General features: G+C 44.8%; 1 protein-coding gene across 1 annotated transcript; it reads left to right on the forward strand.

Moving 5' to 3' along the window:
* The first annotated feature begins 128 nt into the window (after nucleotides 1-128).
* On the forward strand, nucleotides 129-18713 carry LOC105694342 (transmembrane GTPase Marf). Its single transcript, XM_012414884.2, has 12 exons — nucleotides 129-267; nucleotides 1482-1758; nucleotides 2053-2179; nucleotides 2332-2725; nucleotides 3000-3107; nucleotides 8735-8888; nucleotides 10590-10728; nucleotides 12244-12557; nucleotides 14568-14860; nucleotides 16699-16866; nucleotides 16925-17121; nucleotides 18263-18713. Exons 2-12 carry the CDS (start codon nucleotides 1581-1583, stop codon nucleotides 18465-18467), a joined length of 2277 nt encoding a protein of 758 aa, XP_012270307.1. The 5' UTR covers nucleotides 129-267; nucleotides 1482-1580; the 3' UTR covers nucleotides 18468-18713.
* The last annotated feature ends 609 nt before the right edge of the window (nucleotides 18714-19322 follow it).

Raw genomic sequence — 19322 nt, forward strand, 5'->3', positions numbered from 1 at the left:
CGGAAGCGGTCGGAAGTTCTCGTAGGTGCTGTCCGTGCCATTCGGTGCTATTCGTGTGCGCAACTTGGGAAATTCGGCGTAATAAGTGATCGGCGAGAGAGGCTGCGCTTTGGACTCGCGCCGACCGTCGCAGTGCGAGTCGTTCGTAGAGTGTTCTAGAAGGCGGCAGGACCGCCGAGGAGATGTCTTGAGGCCGAAAGGACCTGCGACCGTTCCGTGGCCTCAACCTCGAGCTCCAAGGAGGAATCGATGACCAAGGACAAGAAGGTTCGTCTTTCGTCCTTCTTCTCACGCGGCTCCGCGTTTCGAGGTCGTTCTTTTTAATTTGCAACGGCATCCCGACTTCCTTACAACGTGCGCCTCAGACGGGAGTAATTTAAGGATGATTCATCTAAGATCCAGTAAAAATCACTTCCCTTGGTTTGCAAGTGTGCTACAAACGTTTAAAAAAACGAAACAACTCACTGCTGGCCTCTAAAAGTAGACATTAACCCCTGAACTTGAGAATCTGTCGACTGTAATGCATGGCGATACGTTGCGGCATGACTATGTCTTCGTACTCTAAATCCAGGATTGATATATCCACTGGAATGTTTCTATTATGTTAATAAATTTATTGTACTGCTTCGTTAACTAGCTCCCCCTAAAACTAACCTAACCTATCTTCAATTACAGGAGTCGGTGAATATTTCACATCGGAGATCACGATCTACGCGCACGTCAGTCGTTATGATCTCAACTTCAAATATAAATGTTTCTAAAAAGCGGTGAGTCTCTTCATTGGTTTAGATATTTTTATCTCATTTGAGAAGAGAAGTGATTTTGACTGCATTCTAGGTGAATTCCGTATTCTTAAATTTTACCATCAGGTGTGCCGAGATGTCGTCGAGGAAAGGACGACCTCTCGCGTGCCCGTTACACTTTGATGAAATTTAAGAATACGGGGCTCGATTAAAATGCAGTTAAACTCGCTTCCTTTCTCAATTGAGACAAAAATACTAAATCAATGGAAAAAAGACTTACCGCTCACCTTTAGAAATAGAGTTATTCACATTTGAAGTTGAGAATGTAACGACCGAGATGCCCACAGATCGTGCGTCTTCAATGTGAAATATTCACCCAGTCCTGTGATTAAGGATAGGTTAGGTTAGTTCTTGGGAGAACTAGGTAATGAAAAAGTACAATAAATTTATTAATGCAGTGGAAACATTCCGGTGTATATATCAATCTCAGATTTAGAGTATGAAGATGTAGACATGCCGCAACGAATTGCCATGCGTGCATTTTAGTTGATATATTCTCAAGATCAGAGATTAATAACTGTTTTTGAAGGCGAGCGGTGAGTTTTTCCGTTTGTCTAGACGTTTTTGCATATTTAGAAATCAAGAGAAGTGATGTTTACTGGATTTTAGGTGAGATATTTTTAAATTATACACCTCTCGAGAGAGAGTCCCTAACCTCCGCTTCTTTTTTTGTTTCAGTCATCCCCGCGTGTTCTGCACCTCGTTGGCGAGTCCTCTCGCCCGCGTCGCACTGCATCTCACTCGACTCGCATATCCCGGTCCGCGAAGTCCTGAGTTATGGCTGCCTACATTGAGCGTACCGTGTCCATGATCGGAGGAGATGGTCAGTTTCGTACGTCCGATGCTAGAATCGAAAATTCTCCTCTGCAGATTTTTGTCAAGGCCAAGAAGAAGATCAATGATATATTCCTTGAGATCGAAGACTACGTCCAGGATGTCGTTGGGTTCATGGAAAGTAAGTATTAATTAAATTTGCTTTTGTACTTTTACACTCGATCAATTATAATCTTAATATAAATTATAAATCTTTTCTGCCATTTTGGGATTTTAAAGTACTGACCTTAACGTAGAATCAAGAAACTCGGTAGAGTTTCAAGCGAGATACATTTTTGAGCGAGATCAAATGTACAGGGATTTCAGTCCTATAGAAATAAATGATACATTGGTGAAAAAAAGGGTTCAAATTTATTTGTACACCTGATAAGGAATGAGGAAAGTAATCATGGCTTATGGACTACGTTTTGTACAGCTCTGCGCGGAGATCGCGATGTCGTCAACGAGGAAGAAGCGACCAAGATTAAAGCCTACGTGGGAAAAGTCCATGGCATTCGAGATGTGCTCAAACGAGATCACATGAAGGTGGCCTTCTTTGGGAGGTAAGTTCCTCCAATGTTTCACATAACTATTCTTCAGATACAATAGTAATAACCACGGTTGGGTAGGTATAATATTAGGTAGTAGGTATAATTATTCTTCCTAATATAATAAAATATCGGTGGCATTAAACGTGTTATTTGATCATTTCCAGGACGAGCAATGGGAAAAGTACAGTTATCAACGCTATGCTACGGGAAAAGATTCTACCCAGTGGTATCGGGCACACGACCAACTGCTTCCTGCAAGTGGAGGGTTCCGACAACGACGAGTCGTACCTTGTGACGGAAGGGTCTAGTGCAAAGCAACCTGTGGAATCGGTGGCGCAGCTTGGTCATGCACTGTGTAAAGAAAAATTATGCGAAAGCCACCTTGTGAGAGTGTTCTGGCCAAAGGAAAAGTGTGTTCTCCTGAGGGATGACGTGGTCTTCGTTGACAGTCCTGGAGTCGACGTAACACCTAACCTCGATGAATGGATCGATAAACATTGCCTGGACGCCGATGTTTTTGTGTTGGTTGCCAACGCAGAGTCCACATTAATGGTTACGGTGAGTTTATGTCACGGCAGTGTATACCTGTCCGTAAGTCACTTGATAGTTACGTGTCTTAACCTCTAAAGTACAGAATGGGGGCTTTAAAAACTCCAAAATGTTTTCCTTTCTCTTCTATTCAATTAGAAAATATCTTTTTCCTAATATAATACATAGTTTGGTAGTATCGGTTGATCCAAATATGCTGCATCTCGTGCCCATGCTAACAGTCCGAAGAAGTCAACGTTTACTTAGCGAAGCAATCGTTCTCTAACAGTGTCTCTTCTTTTAGGAGAAAAACTTCTTCCATAAAGTGTCGACGAAGCTGTCGAAGCCGAACATTTTTATCCTGAACAATCGGTGGGATGCTTCCGCCTCGGAGCCGGAATTCCTGGACCAGGTAAGCGAGACACTTCCTCGTCGCCTCCTTCGCGCATCTTCTCGTCCGTCTTGGAGCGCCTCTCGAAGCGAGTCGATCGCAAGCTCTTTTTCGCCCACTGATTTATGTACTAACTGGATAGTTGATACCTATTTGTTTTATACGGAGAGGACTTCGACAAATTGAAGGCACCCCAGTGCCTCTAGACGGGGACTGCGATACTAAATAAGTATCGAATGCGCATGCGCAAATGTTTTGAACCGTCAACTCGCGAAAGTAAACGTTTAAGGTATAAAGGACCGAAGAGACATAATTTACGCGTAAAATGGTTCATTGGACATATCGTAAGAAAGCTTCAACTAAACCAAACGGTTATCTTTTTTCTCGTAAGTATTTGAATAAAAATGACAATTAGTTTCTTCCAGTAAATTAATTTGACCTTTATACTATGTATGATTAAAAGACGCGTTGTTTAGACGCATGCGCTAATATTACGATATTAGTTGACGTGGCCGTCACTAGAGGCGCTGTGATCGCTTCAAAACGTCCCGCCATTTTGTAGGGTATTAGCTAGAATTCTAAAATTGAACCGTGAAATATACCGTAAGTTACCGAGAATATCGATAATTTATGAGAACGTTGATTTTTTTTTTATTTATACTATTGGTTTATTCGTTTAAATAACGTTTCTTTTCGATGCACTTCAAAGTCCAAGTTAAAGAGTAATACATACCATTAGAAGATATTTATTATAGGGTTTTGTTTACTTCTAGCTAAAGATATTCTCGTATGTACAACTTCACGGGAAATTTCAGGCGATTTGTTTGAAAACGAGCCGATATTTTGTTTTTTTCCGACGGGGTCATGCGACGAAATGAATGAGAGGTTCTGATTGGCTACAAGAACGGTACAACGGAAATTCCCCCTCTCCGATGTTTCTCTATTGCCAATCGGAACCCCTCGTTCGCTCTGTCGTAAAAATGTAAGTTCTCATAATTTCTCGATAAAAAGAAGCTTTGGAGAAATTACCGACAAGTTGCCGGAAATTTCTCATCCCCCTTTCCGATGTTTCTCTATAGCCAATCGGAACCTGTCGTTCGTTCTACCGTAAAAATGTAAATTCTCATAATTTCTCGATAGAAAGAAGCTTTGGAGAAATTACTGACAAGTTGCCGGAAATTTCTCATCCCCCTTTCCGATGTTTCTCTATAGCCAATCGGAACCTCTCGTTCGCTCTACCGTAAAAATGTAAATTCTCATAATTTCTCGATAAAAAGAAGCTTTGGAGAAATTACCGACAAGTTGCCGGAAATTTCTCATCGTTTCTGACGCTTCCCCTCTCCGATGTTTCTCTATCGCCAATCAGAACCTGTCGTTCGTTCTGTCCTAATAACGTAAATTCCCATATCTTCTCGATAACAAGAAGCTTTGGAGAAATGACCGACAAGTTGCCGGAAATTTCTCTTCGTTTCTGACGTTTCCCCTCTCCGATGTTTCTCGATAGCCAATCGGAACCCCTCGTTCGCTCTGTCGTAAAAATATAAATTCTCATAATTTCTCGATAAAAAGAAGCTTTGGAGAAATTACCGACAAGTTGCCGGAAATTTCTCATCGTCTCTGACGCTCCCCCTCTCCGATATTTCTCTATAGCCAATTGGAACCCCTTGTTCGCTCTATCGTAAAAATGTAAATTCTCATAATTTCTCGATAAAAAGAAGCTTTGGAGAAACTACCGACAAGTTGCCGGAAATTTCTCTTCGTCTCTGACGCTCCCTCTTTCCGATATTTCTCTATAGCCAATCGGAACCTCTCGTTCGTTCTGTCTTAAAAACGTAAATTCCCATAACTTCTCGATAAAAAGAAGCTTTGGAGAAATTACCGACAAGTTGCCGGAAATTTCTCTTCGTTTCTGACGTTTCCCCTCTCCGATGTTTCTCTATAGCCAATCGGAACCTCTCGTTCGTTCGGTCCTAAAAATATAAATTCTCATAATTTCTCGATAAAAAGAAGCTTTGGAGAAATTACCGACAAGTTGCCTGAAATGTCTCATCGTCTCTGACGCAACTTACCGCGCTTAAAACTCTATTATCAGCAATCCAGTTAATATATACAGAGATGAGCTAGGAGATGTTGCACGCCATTATCGAAAGGGAGGCACGGCTCCCTAGCGCCGTGGAACTGCTTTCAAAGGGGCGAAATGTTCCCTGTCGGTAAAGAAAAACCCGTCTGCAGATTTCAAATACGGCCCAGTATCGACAGAATGAAGTTATCGCCTCTTCATTTTTAGTATCAGGGTCAACGTATGTTGGGAAAGAAGACTACGAATACCAAATAAAGTTGTTATGCGTGAATGATTGAGATTACGACGCGGCACCCACGTATACCCTGTTTTACCGATCACGAAGATTTCGACCCTTTGAAAGTAGTTCCAATTTTTCCAGAGGGGTGAAGGGCGTAGAGGGCGCCAGGGGGCCGTGCCTCCCTTTCAAACAATGGCGCGAAACATCTCCCCGCTCATCTCTGGTATACAGATCAGTGATCTATTCGTATATGCGAAAAAGGTCCGCTTGAACTCGAGAATCGGGTCCCAGGGTCTGGATTTTTTTTCGCGACCATGACTCTTCCTCCTCGGACTCATTGTACGTACAGGCGCGATTCGCTCGTCGACTTCTCGAGGCCCTCGAGGAGTGGACGCGATCGGCGCGTCTCGAAGCGACTCGGTCCCTCAATGTTTTAATGTCCCGCTTTATCCTTTAGCTGGTCAACGAGCAGGCCGAGGTAAGCGTCTCCGGTGGCTAATCCGACGCGCCGCCGCCCTGTGCGTAGAATGCATGACTCTTCTTCGGCTTAGCTGCACTTTTTGCACTCGAGTGTAGCGAGAGCAAAGAATTCAGAAGTCTCCATAGAAGCCCAGAAGGATACGGACGGTTCGATGCTCGCTAAATAGTACGTTAGCCAACGGATGGCGGCGCTGTAATCATACTCTCCATCTCTCTTAATCTTATGGCGATATATAGCGAATTGCATTCTTTCTTTATCTTACACCCAATACTCGCCTTTCTATATGCGTCTCTCTTCCTCCCGTATGTGAGATATCGTTGGCTAAAACATGCGATCTCTCTTTTATCCCCACTTCTGGTTTGTTAGCTAACTTTTAGAGCATCAAGCGCTAACATGGAAGTCCAAAAGGATACGGACGTTCGATGCTCGCTGAATAGTACGTTAGCCAACGGATGGCGGCGCTGTAATCATACTCTCCATCTTCCTTAATCTCATGGCGATACATAGCGAATTGCATTCTTTCCTTGCTTTATCCCAAATATTCGCCTTTCTATATGCGTCTCCCTTCCTCCAGTATGTGAGATATCGTTTGCTAAAACATGCGATCTCTCTTTTACCCCCACTTCTGGTTTGTTAGCCAACTTTAACTCATCAAGCGCTAACATGGAAGCCCAAAAGGATACGGACGTTCGATGCTTTCTAAATAGTACGTTAGACAACGGATGGCGGCGCTGTAATCATCTCTCCATCTCTCTTAATCTTATGACAATACATAGCGAATTGCATTCTTTCTTTATCTTACCCCCAATACTCGCCTTTCTATTTGCGTCTTTCTTCCTCTTGTATGTAAGATATCGCTGGCTAACACGTGCGATCTCTCTTTTACCCCCACTTTTGGTTTGTTAGTCAACGGATGGCGGCGCTGTAATCATACTCTCCATCTCTCTTAATCTCATGGCGATATATAGCGAATTGCATTCTTTCTTTATCTTACACACAGTACTTGCCTTTCTATATGCGTCTCTCTTTCTCTTGTATGTAAGATATCGTTGACTAACACATGCGATCTCTCTTTTACCCCCACTTCTGGTTTGTTAGCTAACTTTTAGAGCATCAAGCGCTAACATAGGATCTGGGCTTCTATGGGACTTATGAATTCTTTGGTAAGGGACAGGGTTGGGTAGGTATAATACGTCACGTAATATACGTGATTTCTTTGATTCTTTCGTTCGGGTTACTTGCACCTTTTCTACCTTGAATAGTACGCATTTTGGCGTTCACGTTGCCGGAAATGGCAAGCCATCGCTTATTCGTTTTGTGAGTACTTCTATATTGAGCGTACTCGTTCTTTACACTTACTACACTCGATCCTGGGCAAGTGCAAAATGCTAGAAAAGTGTAACCGATACTGCGGACACTTTTTAAGGTGATGTGAAACCCCCCCTGAAGTCAGTCGATTCGAATACACTTTTTTTTTAAGGGTATTGGACCAAACTGTCCGAAATTTTGGCACATGACAAGTGATCATCTAAGAATTGTCCTGACACTTTCAAAATTTGGTTTTTCAAAACAATTTTTTAACTTAATCTTGACTAGAATCAAAATGGCGTCGTGCTCTCATATTTCGATCAATATACAATTATCGAAGGCTCTGATATGAGAAATGAAATGGTCAGGACAATTTTACGACAATTTAGAACACTCTGGTAATCGACAAACTCGCATTTGAACGGGATAAAGGCAAAAAAAGTGTCGTATGCGCTTCTTTGCTAAAACGATGGTAATACGAGGTCTCGGAGTGAAAATTTAATTGACCTGGAAATCACAGATGGCGCAAGATGTCCCTCTGCAGTCAATTAGGGCCCATGAAAGCATGAATTCAGAGGATTTCTGGAGTTTTACTTCGATTTCTTTATAATTATTATATTGTACGAAAGCGATAGATGGAGTATGCCATTTGGTACAATACCCAATATAAATCGATATAGCTCTCAATATAAAAACCAACGTCGGCAACGTAGGCATTTAGAAAAGTCTTTATCGACGTCGATCAAGTTCCTCGACGTGTTTCACTTCACCTTAATCTAAATGTACACTATGCCTAGTTCCGCAAACCTCGGTCAAAAAGCTAATCCTCGGTTACAGCGAATTGCACGTTTCGCCACATTTTAACTGCGGGTTAATTCTCATTAACTGCCGTTTAGGTTAGCCAGCCGAATTCGATCGTTTAGCTTCGGATAATCGAACTTTAACCTAAAAACTGCACAAACATGAGGAAAACATGGATTATATTGAGAATGTATCAACATCTTCTGATGACAAAACGGATGAAGACGCTTTTAATTTTTGTTTACAATTTTTTTTAACGATCGAAGTACGCTTGAAAATATTTGATATTAATTTTTAACCAATGAACTTTACTTCTTGAGGCTAACATCTGTCAAAGAACTTCTTGCACGAAGCTTGTGGGACTTCGTGTTTCGATAATGCCGCATCTATCTTACTTTTTTGTTATGGGAGTATCAGCCAATCATACAAATGCATTCACCGACAATTCAGTTTACTCCGAATGGTGTATACGATTAGTTAATCCCGCTCCAAATAAATGTGGTGGAACGTTTACGTTTTTAACCCATGATGAACTTAGACGTTAACTTTAACCTAGGATTAGGTAATGAATGATTTAACCGAGGTTGGTGGAACCGGGCATAAATCTGGAAACGGCGACACTCGAAGTAAAAAGGAACATATGTATCCTATTTGTCTTGAAGAATACCGTGAGAATTCGGACGAGAGTATGGAAAATCTTAAAGAAAACTATCCCCTACTCGACTGATCGGGGTCTGACCGATGGTTCTTGTGCACAGGTCAGGGCGCAGCACCAGGAACGAGCCGTGGACTTCCTCTCGCGCGAGCTCAAGGTCTACTCCCCGAAGGACGCCGAGGAGCGCGTCTTCTTCGTCTCTGCAAAGGAGACCCTGCAGGCGCGCATAGAGGAGCACCGAGGGCAGCCGGCACACAGTAAGTCTAAGTATTAGGTCGGGGAATAAATTCGTAGCGTTTTTATAATAAAAGTCTTTGATAAAAACGCTACGATCTTCAGAGTACGTATTAGGTTAGGGAATAAGTTCGTAGCGTTTTTGTAATAAAAGTCTTTGATAAAAACGTTACGAACTTAAGAGTATGTATTAGGTTGGGGAATAAGTTCGTAGCGTTTTTATAATAAAAGTCTTTGATAAAAACACTACGAACTTAAGAGTACTGTTACGTCCCACGTAACGTCACCCCTCCAACCACATATATTAATTAAGTTAAGCGCCGTAATTATTACTTTTCCCAAATATTATGTTATTAATATCGTGTAATATCATCCTCGCTCGACTGTCAATTTTCTAGCGATCACGTGTTAGCAACGTGCTCACAATAGGTAACCGTCACCATGCGAAAGGTGATAAGAACTAGAATCCCTTGTTCATAATCCTCTAGGACAACGATGGCCCGGGCCAGTGGTAGCCCAACTTAGGGCTTCGAACTTATATTGTTAACACAAGTAAGAAAGCTTATAGAAATGGATAATGTTAAGTTGAGGGCAGTGTCCTCCCTCTACTAGAATTTTGAAACAACGCAGTTTTGGAACCGTATAAAAAGGGACGCACCTATGCACCCTCATGTCAGTCCTCAGGGAACTTTTTCACGACAACGAGCATTTCGCGACACCACAAATTTTTACAAGTACGAGCGAGGAAGAAAGCCAATCTTCTTGTTATACAAGATGGTCAGACGATCCGGGACGAAATATCAACTCCTCGTAACCTTCGCTAAGGCAGAAGGTAGGCCTAAAATCACAACCCGTAGGCGTCCACACAGAGGATCAAGGAAAAGGGCCCAAAAGCAACCCCCGGCAGCACCCCCTTCACCTCCAGAAAGGGTGTTTTTAATTTCTGCGGAGCGCCTCGAGATCATCAAGGCGCTCCTCAAAACCTCCACTCCGAGGACAGTTCCTCGTCCCAAAACGCATCGACTCACGAGCGTCGAAGTGCGTACCCCCAATTGGGAACTTATTCCCATCGACATTCCAAAACCCAGCGACCATAACGCCCAGGCGTTAGTACCAGGGGACCCCAGAAAATCCAAGCCTTTTGTTATAACCGTAGAATGAAATAAAAATCAACTTTGTCTATTTCGTAATATAATCAATTTATTTCTTCCCTCCCAGACGTAACAGTACGTATTAGGTTGGGGAATAAGTTCGTAGCATTTTTATAATAAAAGTCTTTAATAAAAACACTACGAACTTAAGAGTACGTATTAGCCCTCGCTGCCTACGGGGAAGCAAGGGTAGTGTGGAGCTTGCACTCACTAAAAAACCATACAGTGGCCAGCCTAGGCGCATTAGGGGAGGCTAGGGGATCGGTTACGCACCCTAGCCCTCCCGCACCGTGCCCGTCGTCAGGATCCACCCCGGGGGGCACAATATATTCCACGGAATTCCTTGTGTTCCGCCGACGGCAGGGGGGTGACACTGCCATGTATTAGGGTGTAACGCTTATGCACTACCGCCATCTTCGGTTGGAGTAAACCTTTTCCCGAACTAAATTATTTGGCGGGCTATTCAAATTCATTTATGAAACGAAGGGATATTTTCGGGATTTAAAAAGTTCTTGCAATCTTGTGGATAGATACATAGTACTTCGTTAACGACGCTACTCCCTTCTTCCGTAGATGGCGCCCTTGCAGATGGGTTCCAGAATCGCTACTTCGAGTTCCAGGATTTCGAGAGGAAGTTCGAGGAGTGCATCTCCAAGTCCGCGGTAAAAACGAAATTCGAGCAGCACTCGCAACGCGGGAAGCACATCGCCACGTGAGTAGATGTGAAACGGAACGTTTCGCCGCTGCCGTTTATATTATATCATATATTATACCAGAGATGACCGGGGAGATGTTCACGTCATTGTCGAAAGGGAGGCACGGCTTCCTAGCGCCGTGGGACTGCTTTCAAAGGGGCGAAGTGTTCTCTATCGGTAAAGAAAAACCCGTCTGCAGATTTCAAATACGGCACAGGATCGATAGAATGAAGTTATCGCCTTTTCGCTTTTAGTATCAGGGTCAACATAGGTTGAAAAAGCCAAATAAAGTAGTTATGCGTGGATTATTGAGGTTACGAAGTGGTACCCACGCGTACCCTGTTTTACCGATCATGAAGATTTCGTCCCTTTGAAAGTAGTTCCGATTTTTACAGAGGGGTGAAGGGCGTAGAGGGCGCTAGGGGGCCGTGCCTCCCTTTCAAACAATGGCGTGAAACATCTCCCCGCTTATCTCTGATTATACTAGCCGCTCAGTGCACACATCGACTAACTCCACTTTTTGAAAAATCTTAAATTTAGGGGTCAAAGCACTTGGTATAGTCATAACTTTTTATATTTCTAATATCTTTCCTGATTAATAGAGATTAACAGCATTGAACGGCAAAATTTTGTTGGGCATTGAATAATAAGTAATTTATTTCAGAAGCCATTTTGATTAACTCCATACTCTAATGTAAATCGTAGACGAATACCTGGCAGTATAGTATTATTGAATTATCTGTTGCGGCCGTACATCGACGCTTTTTTTTTTAAACAGCCGAAGATGCTTTCCCCCTTTCAACAATATGAGTAATAAAATCACATCAGCAAACAGATAGAAAGAAGCGCAATGCAGACGGTAGTTAGTATAACAGTGATCTCTCACGCTGAATGTTACCGTATAGTTCACCAATATTACACGGACTACATATTTTTTGGTCTTTTCAACATTACTCCCTGATTGTTTTTAAAGAACTAAATATTATACCGTTATAATCAAGATGAGTGAAACTAATAACAATGTGGATGTGGAAAGCAGGGATGATTCTTCGATACGATTTATCAGCAGAAAGTCTGGGGCAAGAAGACGTTTATCATGTTTCTCGGATTCATCCGATTGCAACGGTACAAATTCCCCAACAAACACATCGATTGGGAGGAAAAGAAGTCGTAATCCTGATAAATGGGCCCGAAATTTACAAAAGCATAACGGAACAAAAGGTTCGGCATACAGGAACAGGGGAGGAAATTTAATACCTGCAAAAACATTTGTCGATATAAAATGCAGACGATTATTTTTTGGCTATTCTTTCTTATTAATTTTATATACCGTTAGATGAAAACTATAACTGCATTTATGTATTCCACATTATATATTTGAAGTTATATTATAATAGGAATTTTAAAAAAGAATCTACATTACTTCATCGCATTTCTCAACTTTTTGTTTTATGGAGTTAATCAATGTGTGCACTGAGCGGCTCATATGTGCAGGTAGAGTTCGAAATTCTAAATCCGTCTCATCTTTTTAGAGAGATCCGACAAGCCCTGGATGAGATCCTGGACCGTACGCAGAAGATGCGGTGCGAGCGACTCAACGTGAAGAAGGAGGTCCACGATCGGCTGAACTTCACCGAGCAGCAGTTGATCCTGCTGACCCAGGAGATGAAGGACAAGATCCACAGGATGGTCGAGGACGTCGAGCAACGCGTTTCGAAGGCGCTGAGCGAGGAAATCCGCCGACTGGCTGTTCACGTGGACGAGTTCAATGTTCCGTTCCACCCGGAGCCGCTGGTTCTTAACGTCTATAAACGGGAACTGCACTCGCATGTGGAGAACGGTCTAGGTGAGTCAGTGGTCTCTCTACTGGCTGGACCGTTGATTTCTGCAAACTCCATGCGGAAAGTCTTGTGACGAATTTAACACGTTTCCTGCCGCGTGGGGCGTATGCGCCCCACGCTGAACTTTCCGTTCAAGCCATTTGGTATTATCATTGTAAAATGAAGAATTTTTTAAAAATTCATTATGCAGTCAATTATGGGCATCTTAATACTATTGCTGATGCGCTCATTTGATCGTGGGGCGTATACGCCCCACGCGGCCTGAACGGAAAGTCTTCAAAAAACGGTCTGGCAGGGAACGTGTTAACCACTTGCTCTACGATTTAATTTTCAGTTGCCGTGCCGCGCTCTACAATATAACATGCGGTATAACATCCGTACAACATGCCCTATCGATTCTGAAATATTTCCAAGATATCGATGACGCTACGCGATGTCGTGCACTCTGGAACTGTAGCTCGAATAATGAACGATCCAACTGTTAGCCGACGTGCCGGACACGTCGATTTTGTTTCTGCGACAAATGCCTAACGACGTGGTATACATGTCGCTGGCAGTTTTGGAACAAAAGCATCTCGACGTACGTGGCACGTCTTTATAGCGCAAGTGGTTAATGCACATCGGCACATCGCATTTCATACCCTGAGCGAAAAAGTCACCTTCTAGAGGATAAGAAAAGAAATTCTTGTACCGACCCAGGAAACTCGGTAGAGTTTGGATCATTAAGGTGAAGTGAAACCCCCTTCAAATCGGTCGATTTGAGTACAACACTTCTTTTTAAGGGTATTAGACCAAACTGTCCGAAACCTTGACACATCACTCCTGATCATCTAAGAATTGTCCTGGCACATTCAAAATTTGGATCTTTGGAAAGAATTTCTTAACTTAGCCCAGACCAGAACCAAAATGACGTCGAGCTCTCATATTTTTATCAATATACAAAATTTAATTAATAGTAATTTCGCTTTGCGCACCTTAATTGGAAAATTAAAAGCATATTAGGTCATTCACGTAGGTAGAAAATGTTATGGTCATATAGGACAGGAGTTTCCTTATTCTCCGCAAGTAGCGCTCGCATCGTTAGATCAGTGGAAATCTGAGATCACATTTTGTGGAACCGACCATTCGCGTAATGTCTCCTTACACTACTTCATGGTTAATACCATCGTATTCTGTATATCATGCGCGGATTGTAATTTCGCTTTGCACACCTTAATTGCAAAATTAAAAGCATTTTAAGTAATTTACGTCGGTAGGAAATGTTTTGGTCATATAGGACCAGAGTTTCGTCATTCTCCACAAGTAGCGCTCGCATCGTTAGATCAGTGGAAATTTGAGATCCTGGGTCCCGATTCTGGGGTGGTTCCACTTTCTGTGGAACCGATCATTGGCGGTATATCTCCTTATACTACTTCATGGTGTTGACACTACAAAAACTCATGTTAATGGATTATTAGGATTATTAGGCCGAAATCCAAAATGAAAAACGGAACTTCTACAATCTGCAACTCTTTTGACACCTCCGACATCGGGACTTTAATTGCAAAATTAAAAGTATATTAGGTAATTTACGTCGGTAGGAAACGTTTTGGTCATATAGGATCGGAGTTTCTTTATTCTCCGCAAACAGCGCTCGCGTCGTTAGATCAGCGAAAATCTGAGATCATCACTTTTTGTGGAACCGACCATTCACGTAATATCTCCTTACACTACTTCATGGTTAATAACATCACATTCTGTATATCATGCGCGGATTGTAATTTCGCTTTGCACACCTTAATTGCAAAATTAAAAGCATTTTAAGTAATTTACGTCGGTAGGAAATGTTTTGGTCATATAGGATCGGAGTTTCCTTATTCTCCGCAAGTAGCGCTCGCATCGTTAGATCAGTGAAAATCTGAGATCCTGGGTCCCGATTCTGGGGTGGCTCCACTTTCTGTGGAACCGGTTATTGGCATTATGGCTCCTTGTATTATTTTATGGTAGAACGGTGATCGAACGTCATCTGGTTTCAGGGTCGAACCTCAGGGCGCGCCTGAGCACCGCCTTGGCGCTCAATATCGAGAATTCCCAGCGCGAGATGACGGAGCGAATGGCCACCCTGTTGCCGGAGAACAAGAGGCAGCTCTCGCTGAACATCCTGCCTAGGAGGGAGCCCTTCGAGATTCTCTACAGACTCAACTGCGACAACCTGTGTGCCGACTTCCACGAGGATCTGGAGTTCAGGTTCTCCTGGGGAATCACCGCGCTCATCAGTCGGTTCGCCGGCCAGCAGGGCCAGAGGGTGGCCATCGCCAACTACCACGAGGTGAGGCCCTCGTCGAGAGGATGGCTACGGTTTTTGACCTATTTTACATTTAAATTCCAACAAGATTGGACTAACTTTTGTTAACCACTCATCAAATACTTTTCAATTTGTTGCACGCCTGCACCGCCAGCCCTCGCGGAAAGTTTCCCAAAATACATAAAAATTCCTTTCCCTCCAGGCCCGACGACCTCAAGTGCTCCGAAGGCGCCGTGGGCTGCACTCCGACCCAACGGGTACAGCCGCGGCGCTCATTCGGGAGCACTAAGGAGCCGTCGCCGGGCCGACCCTCGCTCCCTCTCCCTCGCTCCCATGCCCGAGTCCTATCCGGCCGCCCTCGCCCTCAAGGCCCACCCGGCTCTCGCCGGCGGGTTGAGCGCCCCGGGGCCATCGACCGGCGCACGTGTCCCCGTGACCCATGCGCCGGCGCGCCAGGCCCGCTCGCCTAGCGCTCACCCCGTGCNCGCCGCGGGCACTCCCCCCGTCGCCCGCTCGGCCAGCGCCAACCCCCAGGCCGTCCTCGCCACCGGAGCCGGCAACGCCGCCGCGGGTACTCCCGCGGTCGCCCGCTCAGCCGACGCCGCCCCCGACGCCGGTCACGCCGCTGCCGCCGACACCACGGGCCGCGCGGTCGGCGACCCCGATCCTCAGCCCGAGGGCCGCCCGGGGCTCTACCTGCCCGCCTACGCCGGGTAAGGGCATCCCGGAGCTGGCCGCCCGGACCCCCTCCGACGCCCCGTCTCTCGGGGAGGTCTCGGCGCGCCCTCGGACGAGCCGCCGCTCCGTCCCCGCGGTCCTTCGCCGGGTGCAGCCGGCCAAACGGACCGCCGGGCTATTGGCCGACCTCACCGCCGCCGACGCACCCCCCCGGTCCACCAAACTCGCCCGGCGCCTACGCGACCTCTTCGGGCCGGGATAGAGGGGAGGCGGATCGCCGTTAGGGGCGCAGGGCGCCCCTCCCCCGCCCCCGCGAGACAGACTCTAAGCAAAACGATTGCCGCGACGGCCGCGCGGGCCGCACGCGAGAACAAATTGTAGTTTGGAGCGTCGATAACTCATCCGAGTCGATCCTTAGTATAAGTTCGTACTTTTAAAACTATTTTAAGGTGAAGTTAATCGGGCGGCATCTTCGTGATCGGTAAAACAGGGTATACGTGGGTGCCGCGGTAAATATTAATTTTTAAAATGTTACATGATAGCACTGCAACGAAGTACCGAACGACACGATAAGCATGTACGCTGTTATCACTGACACAGTTTTATTGTGCATTCGTCCTACACTCATGAAACACTAGGGTGAAGAAGTGTAGCCCAGCTAAAAACGCTAATAGATAAAATTGTAATGGATCTCTGATCTATATACTAATTGGATAGCTGATACCAGAGATGAGCGGGGAGATGTTTCGCGCCATTGTTTCAAAGGGAGGCACGGCCCCCTGGCGCCCTCTACGCCCTTAACACCTGTGTAAAAATTGGAACTACTTTCAAAGGGACGAAATCTTCGTGATCGGTAAAACAGGGTACGCGTGGGTACCACTTCGTAATCTCAATCATCCACGCGTAACAACTTTATTTGGCTTTCCCAACCTACGTTGACCCTGATACTAAAAACGAAAAGACGATGACTGCATTCTATCGATCCTGTGCTGTATTTGAATTCTGCAGACGCGTTTTTCTTTACCGATAGAGAACTCTTTGCCCCTTTGAAAGCAGTTCCACGGCGCTAGGGAGCCGCGTCTCCTTTTGAACAATGGCGTGAACATCTCCAGGGTCATCTCTGGTGCGCATAAACACATTTTGAAATTTCTTCCACGTAAAAACTGGCTTCGGTTGGATCCTAGATCCCGTCCGCGTTGACATCCCCGACGGACAGCGTGGACTCGATGAGAGCGGTGACCAAGGTGGTCGGCTTCCCCTCCAGGAGCGACGACTGGTCGCTCGCGAGCAAGATCGCCGTAGTCTCCATCACTTCCCAGGGCACCATGGGGGGCCTCCTGCTGGCCGGATTCGTAAGTAAACGTCTCCTCTGTCGTTGCGTCATTCCGTTTACCCTGGTTTTCTCTTCAGATGCTGAAGACGGTCGGCTGGAGGCTCATCGCCGTCACCGGCGCCGTCTACGGCGCCCTCTACCTCTACGAACGACTTACCTGGACGAGCAAGGCCAAAGAAAGAGAGTTCAAGCGCCAGTACGTCGCCCACGCCACCAAAAAACTTAGGCTGATCGTGGACCTGACCTCGGCGAACTGCAGCCACCAAGTGCAACAGTAAGTCGGCCTACCTCTCGTTTAAGGGGAAGTGAAACTCCCCTGAAATCGGTCGATTAAAGAATTACCCTTTCATTACACCTTAAGGTGAAGTGAAACACGTCGAGGAACTTGATCGACGTCGATAAAGAAGATTTTTCTAAATAACTACATTGCCGGCGCTCGTTTTTATATCGACAGCCGGGTCGAATTATATTGGGTATTGAACTAAATGGCATGCTCCACCTGTCGTTTTCGTACAATAAGTATAAAGAAATCGAAGTAAAACCCCAGAAATCATCTGGATTCATGCTTTTTGGGACCCTAATTGACTGCAGAGGGCCCCCCTGCGCCATCTAGGATTTCCAGGTCAATTAAATTTTCACTCCGAAACCTCGTATTACCATCGTCTTAGCATAGAAGCGCATACAACACTTTTTTTGCCTTTATCCCGTTCAAATGCGAGTTTATCGATTACCAAAGTGTTCTAAATTGTCGTAAAATTGTCCTGACCCTTTCGATTCTCATATCAGAGCCTTCGATAATTGTATATTGATCGAAATGTGAGAGCTCGACGCCATTTTGGTTCTGGTCTGGGCTAAGTTAAACAATTTTGTTAAAAAATCCAAATTTTTAATGTGTCAGGACAATTCTTAGATTATCAGGAGTGATGTGTCAAGGTTTGAAGGGTGTTTCACTTCACCTTAAGCGCCAAAGAAATAAATTGTCCTTCTCGGAAGGTTTGGAAAAGTCTGCGACTTAACTGTTTCCATATGAGTCGAGAGCGAAAGATGGACGCCCTTAAGGAGGGGACCTCTAAAACATCGAAAAAAGGGAGACGAGCGCCTTGACCATGGGGTTCTATGGCGGTCCTCTACCCTCGGCTAAGAAGTTATGACGGCGCGAAGGATCACGCAGTTCGAGCGCACGTACGCTCGCACCGTTAGCGCTGTAGAAATTATTTGTTAGTTAATCTAAGTCTGTTTCTAAATTTACGATACGGTATTGGATCGATCGAGGACGATCCAGAGTGCAAGGGGTTAAAAGAGTAGAAAGTGTAGGCAAAACGAACAAACCTGTAAAATACGTAAAAACTCGAAGAGACGAAATTACCTAACCTTATTCCTTGTATATACAACCGTGGTGTCGCTCTATGTTACAGGGAGCTCTCCAGCACGTACGCGAGGCTCTGCCATCTGGTGGACGAGACCGTAACCGACATGGACGCGGAGCTGAAGGGGATCGCGGGCACCCTGCGTACTTTGGAGGAGGCCGCCACCAGCGCCAAGGTCCTGAGGAACAAGGCGAACTACCTGGCGAACGAGCTCGACCTGTTCGACGCGGCGTACCTGAAGTCGCTCCACTGAGCGACCCGATGGACGTCGTCGGCGAGTCCGACCTCGACCCGCCGCTCTCCGGGGTAGCCGGGGAAGTGCGCGGGAAGTTCCTACTCCGCAATTTTTCTAGTCCTGTCCGCGGAACGATTGGCGCATGCGCAAGGAGAGTCCCAAGTGGTTAAGGGGATATGAAAGGGTCATTCTATATATACATCGAAACGTGAAAATATTAAACTTTTCGCCTAACTGGATGCACCGAATTATCTAAAACTTTAACACGTGATTATGGAGGCCCTCAGGGAAAACGCGATGCTCGTGAAATTACATTTTTCGAGAAAAAATGTCTTTTTTTGGTTCTTGTCCGAGATAAATAGAAATTTTTTTGTGAAAAATGAAATCTCACGAGCATTGCGTTCTTCCTTAGGGCTCCCACAATATCGTGATGAAGTTTCAAATGATTTGGTGCATCCAATGCGGCGAAAAGTTTTGTATATATTTTCAATTTTTGGTATGTATATATGACACTTTCATTAAGGGGATGTGAAAGTTGTATACGAAGGGTCAATTGTTTATGGAACTTTTCTCCGAATTGGATGTACCGAATCGGCTTAAATCGTACAGGGTGAATGCAGGGACTATAAAGAAGGTCCTGACGCTCATGAAATTACAATTTTGAGATAACTTGTTTATAGCTGTTTTCCAAATTTTGTATACAAAATGAAATTCCGCGAGTTTCAGGACCTTAGGGTCTCCTTATTCATGTGGCAAATTTTAAAACAAATTGGTACACCCAATTCGGAGAATTCTTTCACGAACGATTGCCACTTAAGGCGATGTGAAAGTTGCGTACTAAAAGTCAATCGTTTGTGGAACTTTTCTCCGAAT

This window comes from Orussus abietinus, unplaced genomic scaffold (assembly GCF_000612105.2).
Source record: "Orussus abietinus isolate OABI.00-Male unplaced genomic scaffold, Oabi_2.0 scaffold381, whole genome shotgun sequence".
Classification (NCBI taxonomy): domain Eukaryota; kingdom Metazoa; phylum Arthropoda; class Insecta; order Hymenoptera; family Orussidae; genus Orussus; species Orussus abietinus.